Source organism: Rhea americana, unplaced genomic scaffold, assembly GCF_003343005.1.
Source record: "Rhea americana isolate MKP2758 unplaced genomic scaffold, rheAme1 scaffold_82, whole genome shotgun sequence".
NCBI classification, from domain to species: Eukaryota; Metazoa; Chordata; class Aves; order Rheiformes; family Rheidae; genus Rhea; species Rhea americana.
The window spans coordinates 636550-661398 of record NW_028187001.1 but is presented as its reverse complement, the minus strand read 5'-3'; the positions used below and the strand labels follow the sequence as shown (position 1 = coordinate 661398).

The following is a 24849-nucleotide window of genomic DNA, read 5'->3' as shown; positions in this document are numbered from 1 at the left end:
CGGACTCTTCTCCCTCTAACATGACTCTAGACTTATGCCTACAGCTAGACAAAGAACTTCTAATGTGACATTTTTCTAGTTTGAAATGATGTTTTCATTTAAATGTTTAAACCTATTTTAGCAAGGCTATTTAATACACAATAAAAATACTCTGATGTTAACTAAGCCCATTCCTACGCTATTCATGCTCACAACAAAAAATCAGGCAAGGACATGAAATCACAAGGTGACTTACCTATGCAAATGTGTTGTTCCTATCTATTGTTTAACAGGCTCAAAGCCGTAGTATATCCAACTATAACATCAAGCTAAACAGTCATTTTGGTGTATTTATCTTCTCCTAGATTTTTCTATGCAGTTACATTCAAGTGCTAATGCAGTTGCATTAGCAAAAGAAAAGTTACCACAACATCTCGAGGGTGTTTATCTACAACAGAATCTACCCTGTGTTTAATCTGTTAAGTAAGGAAGAAGTCAAAGAGAGAGAAAGCCATTCAGCCTCGATTCCTGTTTTTCACAATGAAACTCGTGTGCTTGAGCTTGATTTGCGAGTACCAAAAATAGCACAGCAAGAAGGGTTTTCCTTGAGCACTTCCATTATTCACATGATGCGGCATGTTACATAACGCAAACTGTGTGCACTGTACGCACGGATGTTAGCGCATAAAAATTTCCATTGGGGACAGTAGTACCAAGTGTTTTGAAGGTAAAGTCAGGCTAAAGGTACTGACTTTCACAGCTGGCAAGTCTAGGAAATCTTAGAACATTTTTTGGAGGTCTGACGGAGGGATCTCAACATGATCAAAACGGCAAAGATGGCCTCTGAAAATGAGTGTTACTCAATGAGTAACTCTTCTTTCTAAAGATGCAAATATTTTATCATCTTGACAGTCAAGATGATTTTGTTTGGACATTTCAGGCATCTGTCTCTCCCCTGACAGCTCTCCCAGAGAACAGCAGTTYTCTAAACTCTTCTACCAAATGTTTCTGTCTTTGCTTAGCAGAGTTATCTTTTTCTGCTGTAATCATTTAGTCTCACTCCCAGATCTTTCATTTGAAAGCACCAGTTCTGCCTCCCTTTGCTAATCTGTATGCATGTGAAATTCACTGGACACAGCATTACTATTTGTATTGCTCTGCACCCCCTGCACATGGGATTAAAGTCTGTGAAGYCTCCAGCTGCACGATTTTTAGTTCTAGTTATAGAAAGTATTGCTATTAACAATAACAGTCCCAAACCTGACCCTTATTCTTGGCCATAACAGTAACCACCACATACACAATTTAGGACCAGGGGGCAGGTAAGTCATCTTTGAGATGCTGGTATGAATACTGTTGTACTGTGACTCATTTTGAGTACTGATCGTATAACATAATAATTACAGTTTTCAAAAAGGAGTGATGGGAACTTATGTAAGCTGAGCTCTTCTACTTCCCTTGAATACCATCATTTTGAAGAATAACAAATCTCATTTGATTATTACAAACCATATTTTTAAAAAGAAGTATTTTTCTTCCAGGTGATCTGGCACTATACAAATTTTAACACTAATATAATGAAACTGTACTGTGCCCTCAATACCACTGTGCTCATGGCTCCTGCAGCCCATGCTCTGTCTATACAAAAGGGAGTATATCATGATATATAATAATTAGGCAACCATTTCCCTCATCAGAGAAGTACTGTTAGTGCTGGATGTATTCCACTGTGTGCAGGAAGGCTACACAAATCTTTAAGACAAGCACTGAATACTATCTCTAACAGAAACTGCTTGGGGAATTCAGAAGAGTTCAAGAGCTGATTAGMTGGGCATATAGGGTTTTATTTTGTTTAGAAGGTTGCAACAGGTCCTGATAGTGCAATCTTCCATAATACAATGACAGGTCAATGGTTCAGCTGTAAATGCAATGTTTGGACCATCAGCAGTACAGTCTAAGCTTTCCTAGAGAAACATTAACCACTATTTATTGGATCTGACTTTTGGCTTAAGAAATCTGACAGACTCAGGTTCTTGTGCTTGCATGTAATGCTCTGAAGGTTGCCACACAAGGTAGAACAAAATCCAGCAGTGGCAATAATGAAAGTAGAGAAGCAAGCTGACAAAACTTAAAATATTTTTTTCCTTGCTCTGTAGATCTAACTGCTTAATCCAGGAATTTTGGCCAGATGTGCTTTATTACCTATTTCTTGTCTCCTCAAATTAGAACTGAATGATGTAGTATAAAKGTGCAATCACCCCCTTTTCTCTTGTTTGTCACTATTGGATGTACATTCACTATAAACACTAAGAACTATAAGTGATAACTCAGCAAGTCAAGCTGAGTGTAAGCCTTCTCGTGCCCTACATAGGCCCTATAGCCTATGTTCCTCTCAGCAGGCAGGTCTCCTTTTGAGCAGGAAAGTATYGAGCTTCTGCTATGATAGCATCACTCCTAAAACATCTACCTTCGTAGGCTGAATATATGGGTAAGGGAAACATAGACATGGCCTTGGCCTAGTCTGTCTCCTCTGTTCACTTCTCAAGTGCAAACTAGTTTCTTCCTCTAGAAGAAATCAGCACCGCTGGAGCTCCAGTTCCTAGGAGTTTGCAGCAAAAATACTACGGAGACATGGCCTCTGTGTACCATCTGGCTGTATATGCAATCTATAAATATAGAAGAGAGATTTGTCCAAACTTTCCTTACCTAGAGAATAACTCGGCCCTACATGCACCTAAGCTGGGCTACGACACCTAAGTGATTGATGACACATGCAATGCTGAGTACTTACTTGGACTGGTTTGCAGTTGCATGACATCAGCTATCCAGTAGCAGCATAGTCTTATTGGTCTTGCATTCTAGAGAGACCCTGGCAATTTCCTTGTTATGTCTGGTTTTGTATATGTTTAAATACGATTACTTCTACATTAGGAAGGCTCCAGAAATGAAAGCTCTCTKCCACTGTTTGATATCATGGCTCTGTAAGTCAGCAACTTATCATATTGCAAACCCTCTATCCTAATTTTGCTGTGTAACGGTAACTATRTTTTTTAGTTCAGTTCTTAAAACTAACAATTTTCTTTATAGCGCACCAAATCCACTGAAATAATCTGCATCTTATAGTCACATAATGTTTTACAGAGTTTAAAGTCAGAGGCATATTACAGCTCAAACGCTGTTSAAGCAACGTGTTTGTTTTGGGAAATCAGCTTCTGAAAGATTTAAATTCTGGTCCTATTTTATTTAAATGAATAAATTTCATTTCCCAGCCACCAGTACCAAGCAGAGCACACCAAGCACACCAAGCCCATTTCTCTCTCTATCACTGATTTTATTATCTTCACTACTCACCTATAATCTGGATCTATCAGCTGCTATGATATTGCTTCAGATTTGCTACACATTACACTATGTAAAAGATTTCATGGCTCTTTTCTGACAAGTAAAAAGAAACCAATGAATATATTTTGGATTCATAGGTATTCCTTCTTCACTAAACAGGGTTTGGGACATGATGAGAAGGAACATTGCATGTTGATGGTTCAGGAACTGGTATCATACCCACAAAAATTTCATCATAGTTTTAGTGGAATGTACTCATTTGAAAGATGAGACAATGCAGGATTTTCTGTCTCAAGGCATTTCCTGYGCTCCTGTTCCTGCTCACTCTATATTTATCACAGGACCAGGTTACAAAATACAMATGCACTTTTCTTAGGAGGTTTGGAATGAGAGTGGCACAATCCAGTCACGGAAAAAAAGCAAGCATAAAGGTGGGCCACAGGAATGTGTAACATGAAACTGCTGTTCATGCTGGGGACAGTACWGTATATTTCAAGGTTGACATTTAGCAAAGAGAATACAAGAGGTTACTACTGATGCCATGGAAATCATCCATTCTAATGATTTATGACATCGGTGCAAATGCYAAAACTTTCTCTTGTTTTCTCTTTCTCACTACAGTTTTACCCTCAAACTTGAATTGCYGATCTGATTCACTGTCCCATGAGCTGATGACTCTTTGCTCCGCAAGCCATTCATGCGCCGCACGGACTCGACACTTTCATTCCCAACAGTCACAGTCTGTGCCTGTCCCCAGATTGTCAGCACAGACAGCAGCAGCAAAAATGGGAATAGTGCAATGGTAACAAAAACAACACATAYAACACACAAAGAGAAGAATGGCTCAGTTAGAGAAGACCATCATGCAAAATAACATGAATCACCTTCAAGACAAAATAAACTGAGAAAATCATGAGAAACAGCCTCAGGTAAAGAGATGCAGACACCACATCATAAAAGATGGCCTTTGTAACATTATTCCCTATTCTGAAAAATGAGCACCCAAATTCATAGGAAAGTAAAAGCAAGCCTGTGCTAACAGAGAGCTGTCTCTTTTTCCAGTAGAATATTTGCTTGTATTTAATTAASGCATTTCCCATTTTGTATAGAAGCCATGTACCAGGCTTAGGATAAATGCAGATCTTCTGGTGATTTTTTAAAAATACTTTTGTTTTAATAGTCACCAGAGCATCATTCCCACAGCAGATGAGTGACCATTTCCATGGACCAAAGCTCCATCATTTTTGAATGATGTCAGGGCCATACTGTTCCTTACAGGTGTTGGTGTCTTGCTGACTTGTGCACCTCTGAATAAAATGTTGTATCCAAAATTGAAATCACAGACCAAATATAGCAGCTTCTRCTGCTGCTCTACTGCTCTCAGAAACAAAGGCTTCCGTGGCGGTGCACCTGGCATGTGTGCCTACATCTGGCAAGCATTTCTGTTCTCTCTGGTAATCTAATCTTAACGGGAATCTCAACTCACCTAAAAATAACATTAAGCCAGAGGACAGCAATGGATTGCTTCCCAGAGCATCCATCAAATAATACATTAGCTACAGAACATTTGTTAGACAGACATGTCAAAACAAAAATGCCCTGTGCCATTGTTGTCATCCCTCTTGTAAAGGAACCCATTATTTGCTGCTTTTACAGCTCAAGTGAATATTTGTTTTACCTACCAAATCTTCACGGGCAGCAGTAGACCTAAATGTTTCTACTGATACAGAAAACTAGTGACAGTAGGAAGGATGAATAATGTAAAGTTCTTATAATTGCAGGAACTATGATAACTGGACTATAATTCAATTTAATGTCTATTCTTTTTCAGTTTACCAAAGAAAAACTGAGGAAAACCAGATAGACTTCCTAAAAATGTTTCCAGACTGACATTCAGGATAAAAACAAAACTCTCTTCTACATTTCAGTCACTGATGCAAAATAATCTGATAATGATATTCACAGAGAGTTCTTTTGTTAACAACTTCAAGCTAGTATCAGCAATAAACTGTGAAATAGTGGAAAATAGAAAGGAAATTTTCCTAGTCTCTATTTTTCAGTCTCATAAATACTGGCTTCAGCTAGGAATGACCCCAGTCATTGGTGACGTACAAGTGAGGCTGGAACGGCTGATCACTCCTGCAATAGGCTCTCCTAAGGTATCTCCCAGTTTAACATGACTAGCTAGGGTGATACTAGAAAAGACAGGTCTCAAACATCTGCTAATGTCAGCACATTTGAAAGATGTCTGAGAAATGTATCTACATTGCTGCTTTCAACAGTATCTTATTTACTAGTAGATATCCCACAATAGCATGACTTTCAGGGATTGAAAGAGAATGTAACATCAGTCTGGCCTGGAATAGCTAATAGGATACAGCTGCCTCAGAAATTGCAAGAAGAGAATAAAAATCTCAGAATCAGTGACTAATTTATTGGCATTTATAGATAAGGTCAATGAGCGGCAAATAAACCCAGTAGCCAGTTTCAGATCTTTGTCAAGGAGTAAATCACTCAAAAGGAAACCTTAGATTGAGACTTTCTTTCCAGAGAAAGAAGAACTGAGGTGAGAACTCAGACTGTCAGCATGTTATCAGGGCAAACTCGATCACCCTTAGTAAAGAGCAGCTGTACCTTGTTTTGTCTTCTTTGCCTTCTTCGAAGTCTCAGAAACTCCTTGTGCTGCCGTGAAACGAAGTTGACTGCTGCATATTCCAGTAACGCAGCAAAGACAAAGAGAAGGCACACAGCCATCCAGATGTCAATAGCTTTTACATAGGAGACCTACAACAAAATAGGACACTATGTGTTATATTCTAAACTCCTTCACAAACTAAAGATATTTATTTGAAAAAAACCTCCACATTTCTGAACAGTTTGAGTTCCAGTTGTTCTTTTTTGTTTGTTTGTTGGCTTATAATAAGTAAAATAATCAAACTATTAATGGAGATGTGTGTTCACAAAAATACACTAATTGTGATTTACTGTCTTTGGCAAAAGAATTAAAATTAGTTATAACAAAATACAAATGCTCTCGTAGTCACAATCACAGCATATCAGAAAGAATATGGAGATAGCGCAAGGTATGATACATATTGGAAAACAGTCCTGAAAAGGTTATAGTTATGACTCTCTTAATCTCTTATGAACCAGTTGCCATATTCACTAATTAGCTATGTTTGATATCCATAACCCCAAAGTAAACTTGGGGTATAGTATCCCATGAGTTGACGTACCTTCATAYATATGCTGTTCACTCATAGTTACTTGACCTTTATCCAATAATTTTATAGTAAAAATACATTTTCATAGATATTATATATTACAAATATCCAAATACCAGATGTCTTTTATATAGTAAAAGCTCATTCTGATTTGAATTGACTGGTCCATTCAGATGTATCTCAACATAATGTCATAGGGTTTTTTATACTATTACTCTCACAGTAGGCTAAACAGTAGCCAGCTAATGACATTAATGACATTATTCATGTCAAAGGTACAGTATCCTTCCCAGTTGTGTTTGTACTTTGCTTTTCCTTGCAAAAAGGAAAAACTTTCCTGAAAAGTTTTTARGTAAAGATTGTATATATAGGCAACAGCAGGTTTTCTCTTTTGTTTACCAGGTAAATCATATGACTTTAAATGTCTGGAATACACATATGAGCTAATTTTCTAAACTTTTCTGATATGAATGAATCAAGGAATGAAGAAGAATAGGCATTTCCAGGATGCAGTGCATCTGACCTGTTTTAAATGTTGGCTTTAAGAGGAGATGATAATACCSTAAGAGTGCATCTTCATCTTTATGTCTGTAAACAGGAGCTTAGAATCACTCTCTCAGTGTAGAAATGAGGAGCTTTACTCAGTTGTCTTAAAAAAAGCATTATCTACTGTCACCTTAGGTACCTGACCTCYATTTGCTAATCCACAAGAGCACAAATCTCCACTTGGCAAGTCTTCTGGAGATGTCTCAGATTCCCTAGGGCACCTCAGATGATACCASCACCACACAAATGAATTATATCTCTAAAGCTAGGCAAAATGGATCTCACMCAAAGCTCTGAAAAATTATAGCAAACAGATATTTAATAGCTGAATATTCTATGGTAAACATTTCAATGCAGTCAGAACATAGAGTGGTCTTTCAGAAAAGGATGTGCTGCACATTTGATGCTCTAACGTTTAGCAGACCCATGTCTCCTCCCTGGACAACCTCGAGCCTGGGATACTTTGCGCACACTATGCAAAATGAGCTTGCTTTTATGACAGTGGCTACCATTTCATCATGAAGAGAGGCATGCCTGTTTCAGGAGATTTTGCTCCTGTTCACGATGTATTTGAATAGCATCAGTTTTCAAAGTTTTTAGAGTTTTCTTCTTGTTAAAATAAAATGGAATATACTGTCCTCCATGCTCCAGCAAACAATACAAGCAAGGAAACTAGCATTTAAAGACTGTCAGAATGGTACAAGCTCCATTCTGCAGGTCCTGAATATTGAGCCAAAAATTTCTGAGGAGCCACATACTGCTGCTCAGCACATACAGCATTTATTGGGGAGCTTGTCTTCTCCAAGGGGAATCATACATTTCTGTAGTTGAGGCTACAYTCCAGCTCTGCACTGCAATGTCCACTACCATGCCCAAAACACAGCATGCCCCATCTGAGACAGAAGAGAAGCACTTAGCAAGCAAAGGTGATACTATGAATTAGTTCTTTTAAAATAGATACGCAACAGGGATGCATTTCTCTCACACAATAAAATCTTACAAGTCACACCTTTCCTGATCAGCTGTAAAACCCGGTGAAAACTCTATAGTGTCCCAGATGCTGTGCCACAGGCTGAGGCACAGTAGGAATCAAGCCACTGTAATTTCTGTAAAATGGAGTACCTTCTTTTAAGGGGCAGCTTGTTTTCCTTTACAAATGCCCTTAGGAGTTATATTAGACATGCATAAACAGCTGGAATGTGATGCCAGAAGCAGCACAATGCAGGGAACCGAAGCCACAAGAATCAGCATTTCTGACTGTGCAAATCTTGTCCTGGTGTGCTTAAAGCACTGAGGGCAAAAAATAAAGGAACCCCTGAGTTAGCCTTCCTGCCACTTACACAGTGCTGCCACAAATGGCCTGCACACATTTGCTGAGCCAGCTGGATTATTTTAACTCCAGCCTACTGGGCTGGAATCAGAGGAACACAATATACTTGGCAAGTACCTAGCTTGCTTTATCATTAGGCATTCCCATACCRTGGCACAACTTTAAATGAGCAAATAGAAAGTGATTGCTTCCAACAACACATTAAAAATAAATAAATGCAAACGTGTTGCAATGAGTGACAGCTGACCCCTTCATTTTCAAATCATTTTAAGTAATTTTACCTCTATATGCCTGTCACATACAAAGAATTATGTTGCTAAATGTCTAAAAACCCATACAATTTTCTGAAAATAGGATTTTTTTCTAGCCACCCCAATGCATGGAAAAATATGCAGATCTGCTGCACCAAGCCTAGGAGGGCTAAAGCATGCACAAAGCAAAGGATCAGTGGATTTCACGGTCCATCAGGGTCCATCTGTGCCTTAGCTGACATTCATCTGTGTCTTCTTCCACTCACAAAAGCTCCACACTCACCAGATCCTAGACTGTTCTAAAGTAGACCTCCCTCAACCACCTCCCCTGCGGAAGCTGTTCCACTTTGTATAAAAACACTTAAAAATGTATTGGCTTGGGGACTTGGAACACGGTCTCCTCTTCTTAGGTGGGAATCTGAACCACTGTAATATAAAGTCACTCTTTGTGTCTGTGTCCCACGCACAGGCAGAAACTAAGGAAGCGCTATCACAGAGTATTTCATGGTACCTGAGCGATTTACTCAGTGACATGAGCACAGAAAGGATTCGAATTTAATCTGCACATTTCAGGTGAGTGCTATAACCACTTGCCTACCAGATGCTGCAGCTTCTTCCTGTTTTGTGAGAAAAGCTGGCTCATATGTCGATGACATGTCCTTTCCAAGGAGCTCATCAGCATTCCCCTCTTATCTCTACAGGAAACTCTCCACTCTGCCAGCTGCTTTGTGGATCTTATTCCCAGGTGCTTATTTCCGTTTTGCACTAAACAGGGAATATTACACATCCAACTTTATGTAAAAGATGTTGCTCTTTGACACACACTTAGAAGTTGGGGCCTGCAAAACCAAGTACTTTGTGGTACTGTAGGCACGTTCATTGTTTCAGCAGGTCCTTTCATCAAGCCTACTAGCAGTTTATTTACTTTTTTCCTAGATCACAATATAGCTTTAAATCTCATTCATCTTCCCAGTTGAAAGGCTTGACTCCACCTGCTTTGGTAAGGACTAGCCTCTCACCAAACAATACTATATCTCTAGCTTCCGTAACTACGAAGTCCATACTCCATGCTCCATATTCACCTTTGTGTTCATGCAGGCTATAACAAACCTTGATTTTTTTGGAGGGGGTTTCATCTCATCTAACTTAAAATGTCTATTATATACATGTTTTTTAAAGTTAAATGGTGAAAAATAAACATTTTAGGGTAAAATACATCAAAGTGGAGTGTAGACAGCTATACTATCCTAACTTGAAAATGTCAGTCTCTCCTTTCTGACCAAAACTGGAGTTTACATTGATTAGTTCAGGTATAGATATCTGTTTTGCATAGGCCAATACTAGTTRGATAAAATCTGTGAATCAGCCAAATTAGTTACTGTCTTCATGTAATTTTAAGCATCAAACAGAAGTTATATCTAAACCGTACTCCATAGTGGCCTACTTAATACAGACTGTCATCCAARCACTTGCCACCTTTTCCATAATTTCACTTACAGGCAGAAGGCAAGGTCTGCAGTAACACTACAAATACAGAACTAACATCAAGCTGCCAAGTATAAAATGAGATATTAGTAGTGGTTGTTTTTTAAAAGGTAGACATTGTAAAATGTTATTTAAAAAGCCTGTAACACTAATAGCACATTGGTTCCATTTACTGTATGGAACTTGTAGAATTGGATGTTTGGAATCACTGTCTCATTCAGTTTTATCACTTGCATTAAGCATTTCTTGCATTTTTTTTTCTTTAAACAACTTAACTGCTCTGTATTTTAATGCATGTTGCAGAACTTCCTCTCCAGGGTTTTATTTTGGGGTTTTCTGAGAGACAATGGCTTGCTCTCAATCAAACCATAAATTATATCAATTATTCAGATGTTCTGTAAATGTTTTAGGGTGAGTTAATGAGGGAAATTTTTCAGAGTGAGGCCTGTCTGCAGCAGCAGCCAAGTATGATAAGGATGAGCATAATAAATGTGACAAAGCAACTCCTTTCCCTTCCTATATTTCCTCATCTATTATTTGGCCATGCGGACTGTTTAAATAAAAGAGTGGTTTGTGCTCTATATAATATTACTGTAACATCAATGAACTCAGCGAAGTTCCTGAAAATGAACATCAAAGGGGGATTTAGGGTATTCATGAAATGTTTGTATACATTAAACTGTTTTCCAATCCTGTGTATTTTAGCATTATGTTTCTCTCATAACTTCTTAATACCTTTCCAAATATAGTCATGGGTCAAAACTGGAATGAAGTATCTTTTTGTAGAGAGAAACTGAGAGAAAACATGGTCATGGGTACTGTAGTCAAGCGTTGTCATTTGTTGAGATTTGTGAATCAACCCAAATGTGAGCACTATTTCTGATACAGTGCAGCCTCCTGAGACTCCAGACAACTGCTTTGGTGCTCTGATTCAGTTTAAAAGATGTAAAATGAGAATAAAAACACTTCCAATCTCTTTCAAAGTTCTACCCTGTGAAAATCAATAAGCATTGTGAGGTGCTCAGAGTATGATAAGAACCATGTACTCACTTATTTTCATAGATAAAATTTGATGAAAAATATCTCTGAGTTGTGATATGAAGCCAAAACCCTCTGATTTTGCATGGTACTACATTCCAGGCAAGACTTTTCAAAGAAGGAAATTTTAAAGCAGTTGGAAATGTAGCGATTTGAAATTAATTTCTCGTATGAATTAAAGAAAATCTCTTGAGAAAAATATTTCAGAGAAGTTTTCAGATTGGAAATATGCAAATAGAAAAAAGTACCTTTTAAAACTGAAACTAGAACTRTAGTTATGTAAATCTGCCTTCCAGTACAAGGTGTTGATGTTGTATAAAATATCTATTTTTTTTAAATCAAAACATTTACACTAAATATTGTTATCATAAAACYTCTTGTATTTTCCAAAACATGAACCATAAATAAAACAGTAGCTCTTTCTTGCAAACCAGCTCTACATTGCTGAAGCTAAAATGGCCAGTCCTAGTTGCACCACATTTTCCAGGCAGAAAAATTTCTGAATTAAAAAAATGCAGTCAGCTGCTGTTACAAGGAAAGTATCTACTTTTTGGCACCCTCCAGCTCTGGATCTTTATTTTCACTCAAGTGTTTCACTCTGTGAAGTATTGTCATTCTAAAACAAATTCAGATAGGAATTCAGACCACAACAGGCTTTGTGACCCATGCTTGAACCGGGGTGACTCTGTGGGACAGTCAGAGGGCAAACCATCAATATCAGTTCTAGCTGCCAGGGTATCCCCCTTCTTCCCCCTGTAGCACATGTTCACTCCTAGAAAACACGGAAAGGTTCTCTAGGCCACAGATAATCTGCATTACTATATTTTCTCTTCTCTGGGGAATATCCATGTAATCAGAGAGAGCTAGAGCCTAGCTCGTCTTTTCTTGCCTCAGCTAGCTCAGTCTTTGACCCAAACCCAGAGCACGCCTTTGGCTAAGAGCTAGAGCTCTCTCTGGCCTTGTGAGTGAGTGGTTAGAAAATCTCACTGCAGAAAGTGGTTGGCCCCTTTCTACCTCATTAAAAATAGGAAAGAATTGGGAAGAGGCCAAGAACTGGCCTCTAGCAGGGAGAGGTTGAGGCCATGCTTGTGTACCCACTGCAACACACTAACAAAGAACCAAAGTAATGACTAGATTTACTGCAGAAAGCAATATTATCAGGGAGCCCAGTAGTTCAGTGTTGAAATCCTGGCAGTGGGAGGTGGAAGAGGAGGGAACAGTAACTAAAGCTATCACTTCCCAGACTGTGATAAATGTTTGCTTGCCTCTACAAGATTTTAATGTCCATATTCTTTCATTTATGTACATTGCAATAAAAAAAAATGTAAGCTATCACAGCTATTATTCTGTTCCTGGAAAGTATGGATAGATGAGATTTTGACAGGAGGCAGTTCGTGACCGAATCAGCCCTGTGGATGTTGTAGCGGGGCTCAGATGACACTTACTGCAGCGCTAGGTGGGCTGGGAAGACAATGATCTGGCTGGTGACCTTCTTCCATTTTGAGGTGAAACGAGGTTAAGATCGAGTCCCACATGTCCTACTTGAGAACCAAGCAACTACCCTCAGGGTAACACACCTATCCAGAGTTGTTTGTTGGATGAATAAATGAAAAGATGGCAATAATTTGTCAGCCTGGAACACACATTTTGCAGTTATTYGAATAAACAAACCAAAACAAGTGTGTTCAACTCTTTTTTTTCCAGAAATATTTACTCCATCTTCCGTCTTTTAATGAAATGTGCACGCCTTTCAAAACAAAACAAGAAATGACAAAGAATTACTTAATTTAAAATTTTGAAACAAACTTCTTCAAACATGCACCCATTGTTTTTTTTCACCAAACTCATCAGAGACTCCAAAATTGCCTTAGTTACCCCAAATTGCCTTTTCTGGTGAATAAAGTATTCATCCAAAATTTTTTGCTCTATTTGTATTACTGGTTCTGCCAAGTCATAAGATGCTAAACCTTTCACTCACTACTGATGCAAAATAAATGCTGGCTGTACTGAAGCCAGGAAAAACATGGAAATCATTTATCATTTGTTTTTTCTTCAAAGGCAGTTCTTTAAAGATGTCCAGAGAGTTAAAATATTTACAAAGATAAGGCAGAATCTGCAGGCAGAGGCCAGATGTGACAAAATTCACTAATACTGCTAATAGCTAGCTTTTTGTGTGTGTGTGTGTGTGTATGTGCGCGCGCTATGGTGCATATACTTTTTCAAAAAGTGTGCATTCTTGAACAAGAGAAGGAAAATATGACCTTTTTGCCAAAGAATTTTCACTTCCAAGGAAGGGTAATAATAGCACTTCTGCAACATATCGTTTCTCTGCTATAGCTGCTACAGCCAGCCAGAAGTTTCCTGAGAGGAATTTTTCCTGCTGGAAAGCAATGGCTTCACAAACCCAGAGGGAAATGCTAGCACCTTTGGCTTTGACCACGGACATAGGCCTGGTTTTGCGACAGCAAGTCTCTGCCAGCCATTCTGGCAAGAAGGCAGGCAGGCCTGGGGATGCTGCTTTGGGGGGCCAGGCTCTGTGATGGGAATCTAGGACAAGAGTGTATGTGGGAACCTTGCAAAGATAACTCAGAATGTCAAAACAAACTGTCATTTTGATTATTCGGAAACTCACATTTTTTAATTCCCATTCTCATTGCTGTTCAAAACTTTTTTTTTCCTCTTAAATCCAGATTTTCCCTTGGAAAATAGCTTCTGCCTGCCCAAATATCCACAGATGCAGTACCTATTTGTGGGCAGTGATGGCCACCAGTGTACCAGTTCAATCCCACTTCCTCCAGAGAGCTTGCAAAGTGTTTCCCACTTCAGTCAGAGTGAGATTTGCCCCTAAGAAACTGCAGGTATCCAACATTTTGTGAACCTCTGCYACACATGATTAAGAGCTGATTCACAGGCTCACGTTATATAGKGCACCCAGAAAGATGTGATAATGGAGGCACAAAATAGTAACTATGCCCTGGAGGTCTTTATTTCTTTAAATTATATGATTATATTCTATATAACATACTACAAAATAATAAACTTCTGTTACAGGTGAGGGAGAGCCATTCTAGAAAAGCAATAACATTTCTCTTTAGTAGGAGTTGCATCTAGTCACACTTTATGATCTTTCTTCTCAAATAGCATACTTCCATCTGTAAAAAATGTAGTCCTATAAATACAGAATTAGTTATCAAGTAGGTGAAGTCAAGAGTGCTTGTTTTTCCTTCGCAAAGGTATACAAAGTATTGACATATTTATCACGTGTCATTTAGTAACATCATATGGCCTAGCTGCCTTGTATTTCCCATTCCTGAAAATTCATTCTTTCTGTATAGGAAATTTAGACAAAGATACACTATTTCCATTTCAAAAGCCTTTGAAAATAATGTAATTATTTTTCAGTCATAAAGGGGGGAAAAAAAGGCAAAACTGAGCTATAGATGCAGGTAGTTTTTCTGCCGAACAGTTACACAGCTGAGAAAATAAAAGCTTGTGCTTTGGTATGACAATCCAAACTCTGAAAGAAAAAGAGAAAAAAAAATGCAAATTTCCCTGTTCRTTGTTAGCCAGGACTTTAGGATCCACCAGGGCAGCGCTAAGTCGTCTCATTGCCCTGATCCTGAAGAACATACTGGCCACAAACAGGTCAGAGGATGCCACCACTTCCTCCAGCTCAGCCACATCTTGAACACTATATGGAAATAGAAGATGCAGTTCTTGTCGCTCTCCAGCCTGGTCTCTTCTCTGATCCTTTTTTAAAAAAAATAAAAATAAGTCTGGCTTAATTGGCCAGCAAAAGCGTGCTCTGCTGTAGTGTTAGTGTTGCAAACATGAGACCAGGAGGCAGCTAGCCTGCACCCCACCCCACCCAATGTCACTCTCAGAGCTGGTAGTTTGGTCGGATCTCAGACAAACTAGTGAAAATCATTGTCTGTGTTTGAGCTGTCTCAGAAATAGAGCGACACCACCACACACAGGCTTCTCTGCAGTAATATTCTGTGCATCTCTGCTGCTGTCCTCTGCCCCATTTTGTAACTTTTGTCTTCCGTCCTCGGGAAGTCAATTTTGAATAAGGGCTCCTGGGTATTGGCTAAATCTTTTTCTTTTTTCTTTCCAAACCACTCATTTTCCTATAAAGCTTTCTATAGCCAAAGGGAAAAAATAACCCTTCTGCCCTCACAAAAACYGAGGGCTCTCTGTGTGCATGGACTCCACACAGGTTACTACAGCATCTCAATGCTCCACCAATTAATTCTTTGGGTTTGGCTTGTGAATAAAGAAAATGAGAAAAGCAAGCTCAGACTACTGAAAATAAAATAGAGAATACCAGTACTGGTGATATTCTTGCATATGAACCAATGAAACTAATAAATAGACAGGTAGAACCAYATGATTAGTTTATAGAGGTGACAGATAAGACTAGATGTCCCTGCTACAAGGAAACAGCTTCTTGCTATTAAGTAATTGAGAGACATTCATCATATGGAAACACTTCCCTACCTGGTTGGATCAGGAACTCATTATAAATTAAGAATTATGCTGCACTGCATTAAGCGATAGGAAACACACAAAAGGGCAGCCTCTGTAGTTATATAACAATATCAGTCTCAGGACTCATTTAAAATAAAAATCCTAGTGGAATCAGCAGATAACGTTTACRTAGTGTCATTAAATACGCACTTGAYTACTTGGGCTCTAAGTGGTAAATTCTTCAGTACAGGAGAATGTGGACAAAAACAATTACCAAACACCTGWGGATGACTGAAGTGAAACCACAAAACCATGACTGCATGGTTGTTGAGAAGAATTGCTGGCAGGATTTTGAAACAATGTTATTAAATTCACTAACAAAGTAATATGCTGATATATACCAAAAGAGTGTTTATACTTAAGATTCATTTGAAATAAGAAGTCAGTGTGGTATATATCTGCGTACAGCCAGAATGCTCACTTCTGRAATGCCAAATTCTCTATTGTGATTATAGCTTTCTGCAATGTAATTTTTTAAAGCATTAGCTTTTTTTTAAAGCATAGAATATTAACTCAGATTCAGAAAACTGTTTTGTTTTCCTCTGTAGATCCAAAAGAGTGTGTGAACTAGTATGCATCACCTCAAGCAAAGAGTAATCTTCATTCAGCTCAGCTGCAGCCAAGCCAGATGCAGTCATTACACCTGCAAGCTGGTTAGGAAGAATTGTGCCAAATTGCATTATTCTTTGACCTTTGAAAAGTTAACTGACTCAGTGCACAACTATTATCAAATAGCAAGTCAGAATTTCTTTTTTAACAACAGGAACATATCCCTTCCTTTCATGTAYACTAGGGAAGAACCATACAACTGACTGGTGGCAATGCAGCTGCTGAGATCAATACAAGAAACATTGGTACCTATGGGCACAGGTTTAGGTATTATTTTTCTGTTGATGACATGAATATTGTATAACGTTTAGCTGACCACAGAGCATTCTACAGCATCCTCTCCATGTTGTATTTTCTATCATCTTAGTCACAACTAAGTGAACCATTAGAAGTGATCCAATTCACTGAACCAAACAACAAAAACCTAAAATTAGAAAAAAAAACAATGCCAAGAGCTATGTCTTTTTTTTTTTTTTTTTTTAACACTTGATGTCTGCTATTTGTGAATAGAGAGCTGATTCTTCTAAATCCTACCTAAGAGTTTATTCCCAAATTCTGGATTTCTTAGGACTTCCAGCAGGATAATTTGGAGGCAAAAGGTACTTGTGTATCTTTGTGACTGTCAGACTCTCTAGATTACAGAGATTAGATTGTAAACTAAACATCTTTTTTTGGTTAGAGAAGATTGCCTTACCAACACTAAATATAGCATCAGACTAAAACAACTAAAAATGGGATGATTCATTACATTACTCTCACTATTTAAACATACTTCATTCCTGACTATTAGTTGATTGGTCACTTATGATTCCTGAATCACTAATCATTCTTAGTGATTCTTCTGGCTCTGTATTCTGAATTGCCATCTTCATCAAATTAAACCAGAAGAGAGAAAGAATATGTTTTTGGTGAATAATTTAAGTAATATGTAAACAGTAATAATGGTGAAACAAATATATCTGGATATGCAGTCCATCAAATTATTYTGTTTTTGAAGAAAATGATTTTAAATGAAAAATAAAAATCTCCTTAAAAAAAGAACCTGACGCTGACATTGGAGAAAACACAGGCTCCAGAAAGATAGCATGGTCCAATTCCAATTGTAAGTGTGAGTGAGTCATATTTCGTGTACAGTAAAGCACTTGAGGAAATGTAGAATTGAAATAAGAATGTAGAATGAGAATAATAGAATATGGCAAAGGTGAAAGGTATGTAGAAAAAAATTGGTGGTCTGAATATTAATAAGCAGAAAAAAAGTGGGATAAAGAAGGCAGGTGAAATGCAAGAAAATGGAATTCAAATAAAGAGGAACGAACAGCAGTGTGTAGCAAGATTCATACAAAGATTTCTTTCTTTTTTAATTTTAACTGAATCAGTTTTCTTATTCTAAAGGGATCATGATTGCCACATTAATGTAAATATATGCAAGTAAAAATCCACAGTAGCTAAAGTCCTTCTGCTCAAGAGCTGGAGTCAACACTATTCTTGGTGAAACAAAAGTTGCATGCCCCAGACTGCCATTTTGAGGAAGGTCATCTACCTCAACACAGTGCAGAGAGCAGAGCATTTCATACTTTTCCAAGGACTCTTCCAGCAAAGAGCTTATTTTCTCTTATTCTGGAGGCTGTGCTAGTCAGCTCTGTACCAACAGGGAGGCTCCAGGCAGCCTGCACCACCTCTTCAGAAGAAACAAGCTAGGACTGAGGGTTTGCATAGCACCAAATTTTGTGGTAGAAATGGGCTGAAATAGCAGGTGTGAAACTAATCACAAGTACCTCATTCCCTGTTCTTCCTGTTTGCATTATTTGGAATTTAATGATCATTTCCTTCGCTTATTTTAGCTCAGGTAGTCTCTGAGTGCCTACTTAATGAAGATCTAGCTGTCCTTACCAGTCTGAGACATCTGAATAATTAACTTCTGTTAGCTGAATTATATTTTTGATCCGTTTGTAGAAGACTAGCCATAGAAAGAAAAAGCATGAAAATCCTGCCAGGGAATTACTCCTTGTCAGCTCACTCTTGTGTGCAYGTGGAACCCCCAGGAACATCTATGAGTATTTGCCAGGTTATGCAAGTGCGGAACAGAAGCGAGTATGTCACATTTCTTGTCCACTTTCTACTATGGATCCTGATTATTTGTAAGAACTTACAAATGCTCATCTGATAACATCGCAACTCAGAATGCAACTGTCTCCTCAGCAATTCAAGAGGCAAAATAATCTGTTGATTTATAGTAAAAATTGGGCCTCCAAATTTTGAAACTTTGCTTCCATGTAGAGTCACGTACTAAGGTTCTGTTTGCAGCTATCATGGTTTTTCACCGAGTTTCATTTTCAACAGAACTGTTAATCCATTTACTTTCTGAATCATACTATAACATCAGATTCTCTCTGGGACAATAAAGCTAATAGCTTTGAAACTGTGCCATCATACAGCGAGGCAGAGTGACGTCATTTTCAGCCACAATATATATCATACAGGGATCTAGTGCAGATATATAGAATAGCCTGTAGCTAAGAATATCATTGCTTCTCCCTGAAGGATGTTTGATATCTCTTGGACTGAAGCATTCTAGCCATGCATACTTTGTGGCACATCTATTTTCCCTTCTCAGCTTATCTTTGAGCCAAAGTACTGGAATTTCATAACAGGAGAGTCCTTTTTTGGGTAGCTTATCCTAAAGCCCAAAGTTCATTCCTATATGTGACCCTTTGTTCCTCATCCATTGTCTAATGCCAGAGTAGGTGCAGTTGTTCTGTTCTGCAGCTATAGGTAAAGCATTCCGAGATTCTCTGTAGCATAGAAAATCAGAGCTGCATGCCACCAAGAGCTGAAGGTAYTCACATCACTCTCCGTATTAGTGACTGAGGCAATGGAGAGTACAGATGGAAAGCTATGGGTAAGATCGTGCAGACTCCTTTCAGAAAGGCTCCATTGGCACTGGAGGTTCAAAGCACTGAAATGCAGGTGAGGGATTGTTTCCATGTCAGGCTGATCCTGTGTGCCCAAGACTTTCTAAGTCTGTTGCCCCATAGCTAGCGAAAGCTTGCTGGCTGCTCACATCATGACTTCATGAAACTACCGATGAAAGTTCTCCTCACAAAGAAGGCTGGAGAGGTCCAGGAGCCAGCTAACAATTCTGTGTCCACTGAGCACATCACCACTTCTTGGTGAATGTTCACAGTATAGCTTGCTCATCTTTGCAGAAAGTGGGTGAAAAATCACTTCCAGTTCCCTTATTTCTATTAGTAATTTGATAGACATAGGCTTTTACATATGATGTATTAGACTATATACTAGCTGCACCTATAGTACTATATTAGATGGTATCTGTTCCTTTACTTCTTGGTTTTGTGTGTTCTTGGTTTGTGTCACATGCAGTGTCTGTAAGGAAGTGACTAGGTGAAGTAGAATCATCTACAGGGAGGAGACACTACTGTGTTCTTTGGGAACTGCTGACCTGCTCAAAGAGAGAAGGTTCAAAAGATATAATGGTATGCTATCTGGAGAAGCTGTRCTGAGGAGAAGCCAGCCAGGCCTCAAAGATGGTGGATAGAATATTTCCTAAGACCTAAACTAGACCAAACGGTGTTTTCTGCCACTCAAACTAATTGAAGTGGCTGGAATCAAGGACACAGTAGGCAGGAGGAGAGCTGTGTATGAACCTTTGCATTTCTGCTCAATCTTACTGAGTTGCTTTGAATTTTCTGTATTTAAAAAAGTTAAATTTTAGTTCTCTTCATGCTCTATTGAAATTTGGGTAATTTTTAAGTTCTAAAAGCCTTTTAATCTCCTGGGCCATCTCATTAAAGAGAAGATAAAGGCATGCCCACCTCAAAACTCTGACTGATTCAGGGTGTTGACACAGGCACCATTTCACAAAACAAAAAAAAAACTCAGTGCCTTTCAGCAGGTAGCCCAGGCTTTCATGTGTCAGACATTGAGTTAGCGGGTGTTTCCTTTGCTACTCMTCTCTGTATTCCTGGGGCTACAGAGCAAGAAGTTAAAGCCAACTTGTTYGCCAAGAGCATAATTTACTGCTGCCCTGCAATGCCCCCATGAAGGAATCGCCAGCTAGCTCATGGAGCTCTCTCAGGGACTGTTCCTATTGCAGAAGTCGTATACCTGGATGCCACAGAGCCAGATTTCTGATTTCTTCCTAACCGTGGTGCCAATCTGACAAGGGCACTGCAAAAGTCAAAGTTTTCCAGGTCAGGCAGAGCATATGTCAAAGGCAGGAGAGAAAGGAACCAGTTTTTCTGATTTCCAGGCAATTCTGGCCTGCTGGGATGAGCTACGTGGCATAATACAACTTAAAAGTAACCTCAAAATTTATCCAGCCTACACAAGAGAAGACAACAGCTTATATATAAATAATAACCTATATAACTTTTTTCCTGTCAGTTCCATAACCAGCTAGAGATGAACAAAAATTTGAAGTGAGTCAAGTTAACTCCCCTTTTCTCTCTCGATCTCTCTCTTCTTAACTCTGAACATTACAAGGAAGCTCAGAAAACACATTAGTCCAGATTTTAAATCATGATGATCAGAGTCAAATCATAACTCATTCAGGAGATTTTAATAAACTGACAACTGTGTAAGTGAGTAATCCTATTTGCATAACTGGAAATGAACAGGTATCTTGCTCATGTTATGTTGTAGACGTTTGCTTTACTAATAAATCTAATAGTAATAGCTCACTTTCAGTTTTCTTTCCAGCACTACAGATTTTTACAGTATCAGTCCATTCCTAATACTAGCTTAAATGTCTACAGCGAGAATGCCTATCAATGTCTTTTATATCCAGGTAGCTATTGCAAGCTGTATTTCCATTATGACTCAACAGAATTAACAAATAATACACAGTTTTGACTCCTGGTTATGTCAAAAGAAGAGCCCAATAGGTCTATAAAAAAAMCAGAATATGCTGTCCCATTTATACRGTATTCACTTTCAGCATTAATAGCACGTATCTCTGGAAACCTCTCTCTCAAAACTTTGACCCCACTAGCAAGTTGCTCAGGAGAGTGACACATGGCTAGAAATACAAAGAGACACACTTTATAATATATTTAAAAGCTATCTTTATGTCTGATAAGTTATTAATAGATGTCAGGAATTTCAGCAACACTTACTCTATCATTATTAATTAGAGCTGTGGGGAAGTACTTGCCAGGCTGATGAACCCTGTTAAATGTTTCTCACATGAACTGACATTTACTTGCTTGTCATTATGTCTGAGATGAAAAACAAATGAACAAACAAACTAACTAATAAAAAATCAGAGAACTATACTGCATGGAACAATAAATGTTAGCAAGGACTAAAYTGTATCTAATGAAACTTAAAGCCTGCAAAAGCTCTCAGTATTTCTCTGTTTTTTCCTCTCATGGATTTTAAAGAAGGGTCTCAAAGAAGTTACTTCATTTGCTTCTYAAAGAGTATGTGCAGTACAAGGAAATATTATTAGCCCCATTTTACAGATAAGGAAATTCAGGTATGCACATAGAAAGCAAGCTGTCCAGGGAGGATACAGGAGGAGCCAATGGCAAAGCAAGAAAAAAAAATCTTTTGGCTATCACATCCATATTTTAGACTCCAGGTCATCCTTCCCACCTTTTTGTGAGAGTGATCTGCATGGCTGACCATCCTACAGAGCTGCCTCAGCTCAYGGGAACTTTCGTGGGGAGACTCTGTGTCATGGTCACACTGCAAATGGGATTTCACAGAAGGAAGATGCATATTTGTTTCATTGTCACACACATCAGGAAGAGAAAGGAAGAGTGACAGGGAAGAAAATCTGGGATAATAGTACCCTCTCCTTCTTGACTGTTGATGGCAATTTGTTCTTGGACACAAGAAGCAGTGAAGAGCAATTCAAAATGATTTTTTTTTCAGGGTAGGTTATACTCATACTTAAGTGTTTTCTTTTCCAGCATATGCAGCAGCAAGAAAGATTTCACTTAAGTACTTGTTTTCAATGTAATGTTTATGTTGCAAACAAATTTGTCAACTCGCAACAGTTATTCTGCCTAAAGGGTACTTTGGCCTAATATTATTCCAAAAGCCATGATTTTCATAGAATCATAGAATCAGTAAGGTTGGAAGGGACCTCTGGAGATCATCTAGTCCAACCCCCCTGCTAAGCAGGGTCACCTACAGCATGGTAGATAGGGTTGCATCCAGGTGGGCCTTGAAGATCTCCAGAGAAGGAGACTCCACAACCTCTCTGGGCAACCTGGTCCAGTGCTCCGTCACTCTCACAGGGAAGAAATTCCCCCTCACGGTCAGGCGGGACTTCCTGTGCTTCAATTTCTGCCCATTGCCTCTTGTCCTGTCACATGGGGCAACTGAAAAGAGTTTGGCCCTGTCCCATTGACACCCTCCCTTCAGATACTTGTACACATTGATCAGACCCCCCCTCAGTCTTCTCTTCCCCAGGCTGAAGAGGCCCAGCTCTCGCAGCTGTTCCTCATAGGGCAGATGCTCCAACACTCTGATCATCTTTGTAGCCCTGTGCTGGACTCCCTCCAGTAGCTCCATGTCTCTCTTGTCCTGGGGAGCCCAGGACTGGACACAGCACTCGAGATGAGGCCTTACCAGAGCTGAGTAGAGGGGCAGGATCACTTCCCTCGACCTATTGAGGCAACACTCTTCCTAATGCACCCCAGGAGACCATTGGCCCTCCTGGCCACCAGGGCACATTACTGGCTCATGGTCAGCTTGTCATCCGCCAGCACTCCCAGGTCCTTCTCTGCAGAGCTGCTCTCCAGCAGGTCAGCCCTCAGCCTGTACTGGTGCCWAGGGTTATTTTGCTCTAGGTGCAGGACCCTGCACTTGCCCTTGTTGAACCTCATGAGGTTCCTCTCTGCCCAGCTCTCCAGCCTGTCCATGTCTCTCTGAATGGCAGCACAGCCCTCAGGTGTGTCAGCCACTCCTCCCAGCTTGGGATCCTCAGCAAACTTGCTGAGGAKGCACTCTGTCCCCTCATCCAGGTCATTGATGAARAAGTTKAACARGAKKGGACCCAGTACTGAGCCCTKGGGGACGCCACTAGCCACAGGCCTCCAGCTAGACTCCACGCCACTGATGACGACCCTCTGAGCTCTGCCTTYCAGCCAGTTCTCAGTCCRCCTCACTGTCCACTCATCTAACCCGCACTTCCTGAACTTATCTAGGAGCATATTATGGGAGACAGTGTCAAAAGACACATCAGAAAGCTTAAGTGTGGAAAACTCCTACACAAAATAACTTTAAATTAAAGAAATTAAAATTTAAATGTTGCTTTTCTGCTGTGCAGAATGATTTCCACAGTAGGATCTGATGAGCTCTTGGAAAACTCTTTACATGCTTATCTAGAGGATGTTATTTTTAGAGTACTCTTCAGGATATCTCCAGGAAGACTTCGAATCAGTGTTTCTGATGTCACTGGTATTACAGTGTAGAAGATGCGCTGACTCTGATTTTCAAGATATATTACAAGAAAAAGTCTCWATTCCATTCCTTAGGCATACAGCCYCCTTTTACAGGCCCATGACTACATTGGTCTGATTGCCTGTGAAATAGTTTGCCATCCTTCTTTTAGCTCAACTCAAGGGATGGTCTCCTCTCCATCTTCCTTTACAACCCAGTTTTCTTAAGTATTTACTCTTCTCTTGTCCACGTGATGGGCATAGGAAATAATAAAATATGACGGAATAACAATTAGCTGGAGAGGAGTGCTTAATTTCTCTTTCCTCTTTGTCTGGTATTCCTTTGATAATAGAAGCATAATAGGATCTGGGTGCTTACGTCCAATAATGAGATTAAACACTTAACCTTTGTTCAGTTGTTGTTTAACTCTGGAGATAGCCTAAATTCAGTAGGTACTTCTTTGTTTGACTTTAAAGTTTTCCAGGATGTTTGTTTCTGCTTATGCTCAGAATAGCTCTTCGTGCACAGGGTGGTATTTAGAGCCAGTCTAAGCATGATTTAGAAGCTASAAGGAGCAATGTATAGGGACTACGTGCCAGAAGTTTTTTCAGAATCCACTCTTGTAATGATCTGAATCCTCTCTTATGCCATGGCAAAGACTGGGAAGAGAAGGGGATCTGAAGTTCAAATAGGAGCTGTTCTGCTGCACAGAAAGGAAAGCAAGAGTAATAATTTTTGTAGAGAAAAAGGAGAAAAGGAACTATGGCCATCTCTGGTATGTTGCCAATCACTGACTAGAGCAGAAAAGTACCTTATCTGGTGAGTAAGTCATTCTCTTGCTCTCCAATTTGAAATTATAGCATGCTAGGTCAGAGGAAGAGTTCCCAGCTAGGTGAAAGATGTGGGTGGGATTCACCTCATTATCTGAGTGGGTGACAGCTCCAGAGTAAAGTTCATCCCATCTACTTTAGATAACTCTTGTACACAGGGATGAATTTGCTCTCTAGAGGTGCCAATTTTGTTCCACTGAAGGAATTAAGATAAAGAATATTCACCAGCCGAATCAATCTGAAAAGCCATACAAAGCATACTAAAGAAAAAG

General features: G+C 39.2%; 1 protein-coding gene across 3 annotated transcripts in view; it reads right to left on the bottom strand.

The window, feature by feature from the left end:
* The window catches only part of GLRA2 (glycine receptor alpha 2), a 126955-nt gene that overhangs the window by 23049 nt on the left and 79057 nt on the right, over positions 1-24849 (bottom strand). For 2 of the 3 annotated variants that reach the window (XM_085323190.1, XM_085323191.1), the window contains exon 8: positions 5956-6105. In XM_085323190.1, coding sequence (XP_085179316.1) covers positions 5956-6105 — 150 coding nt within the window. Of the gene's footprint in view, positions 1-3948; positions 4069-5955; positions 6106-24849 lie in introns of all 3 variants that reach the window. The other variant, XM_085323189.1, reaches the window with a different exon arrangement.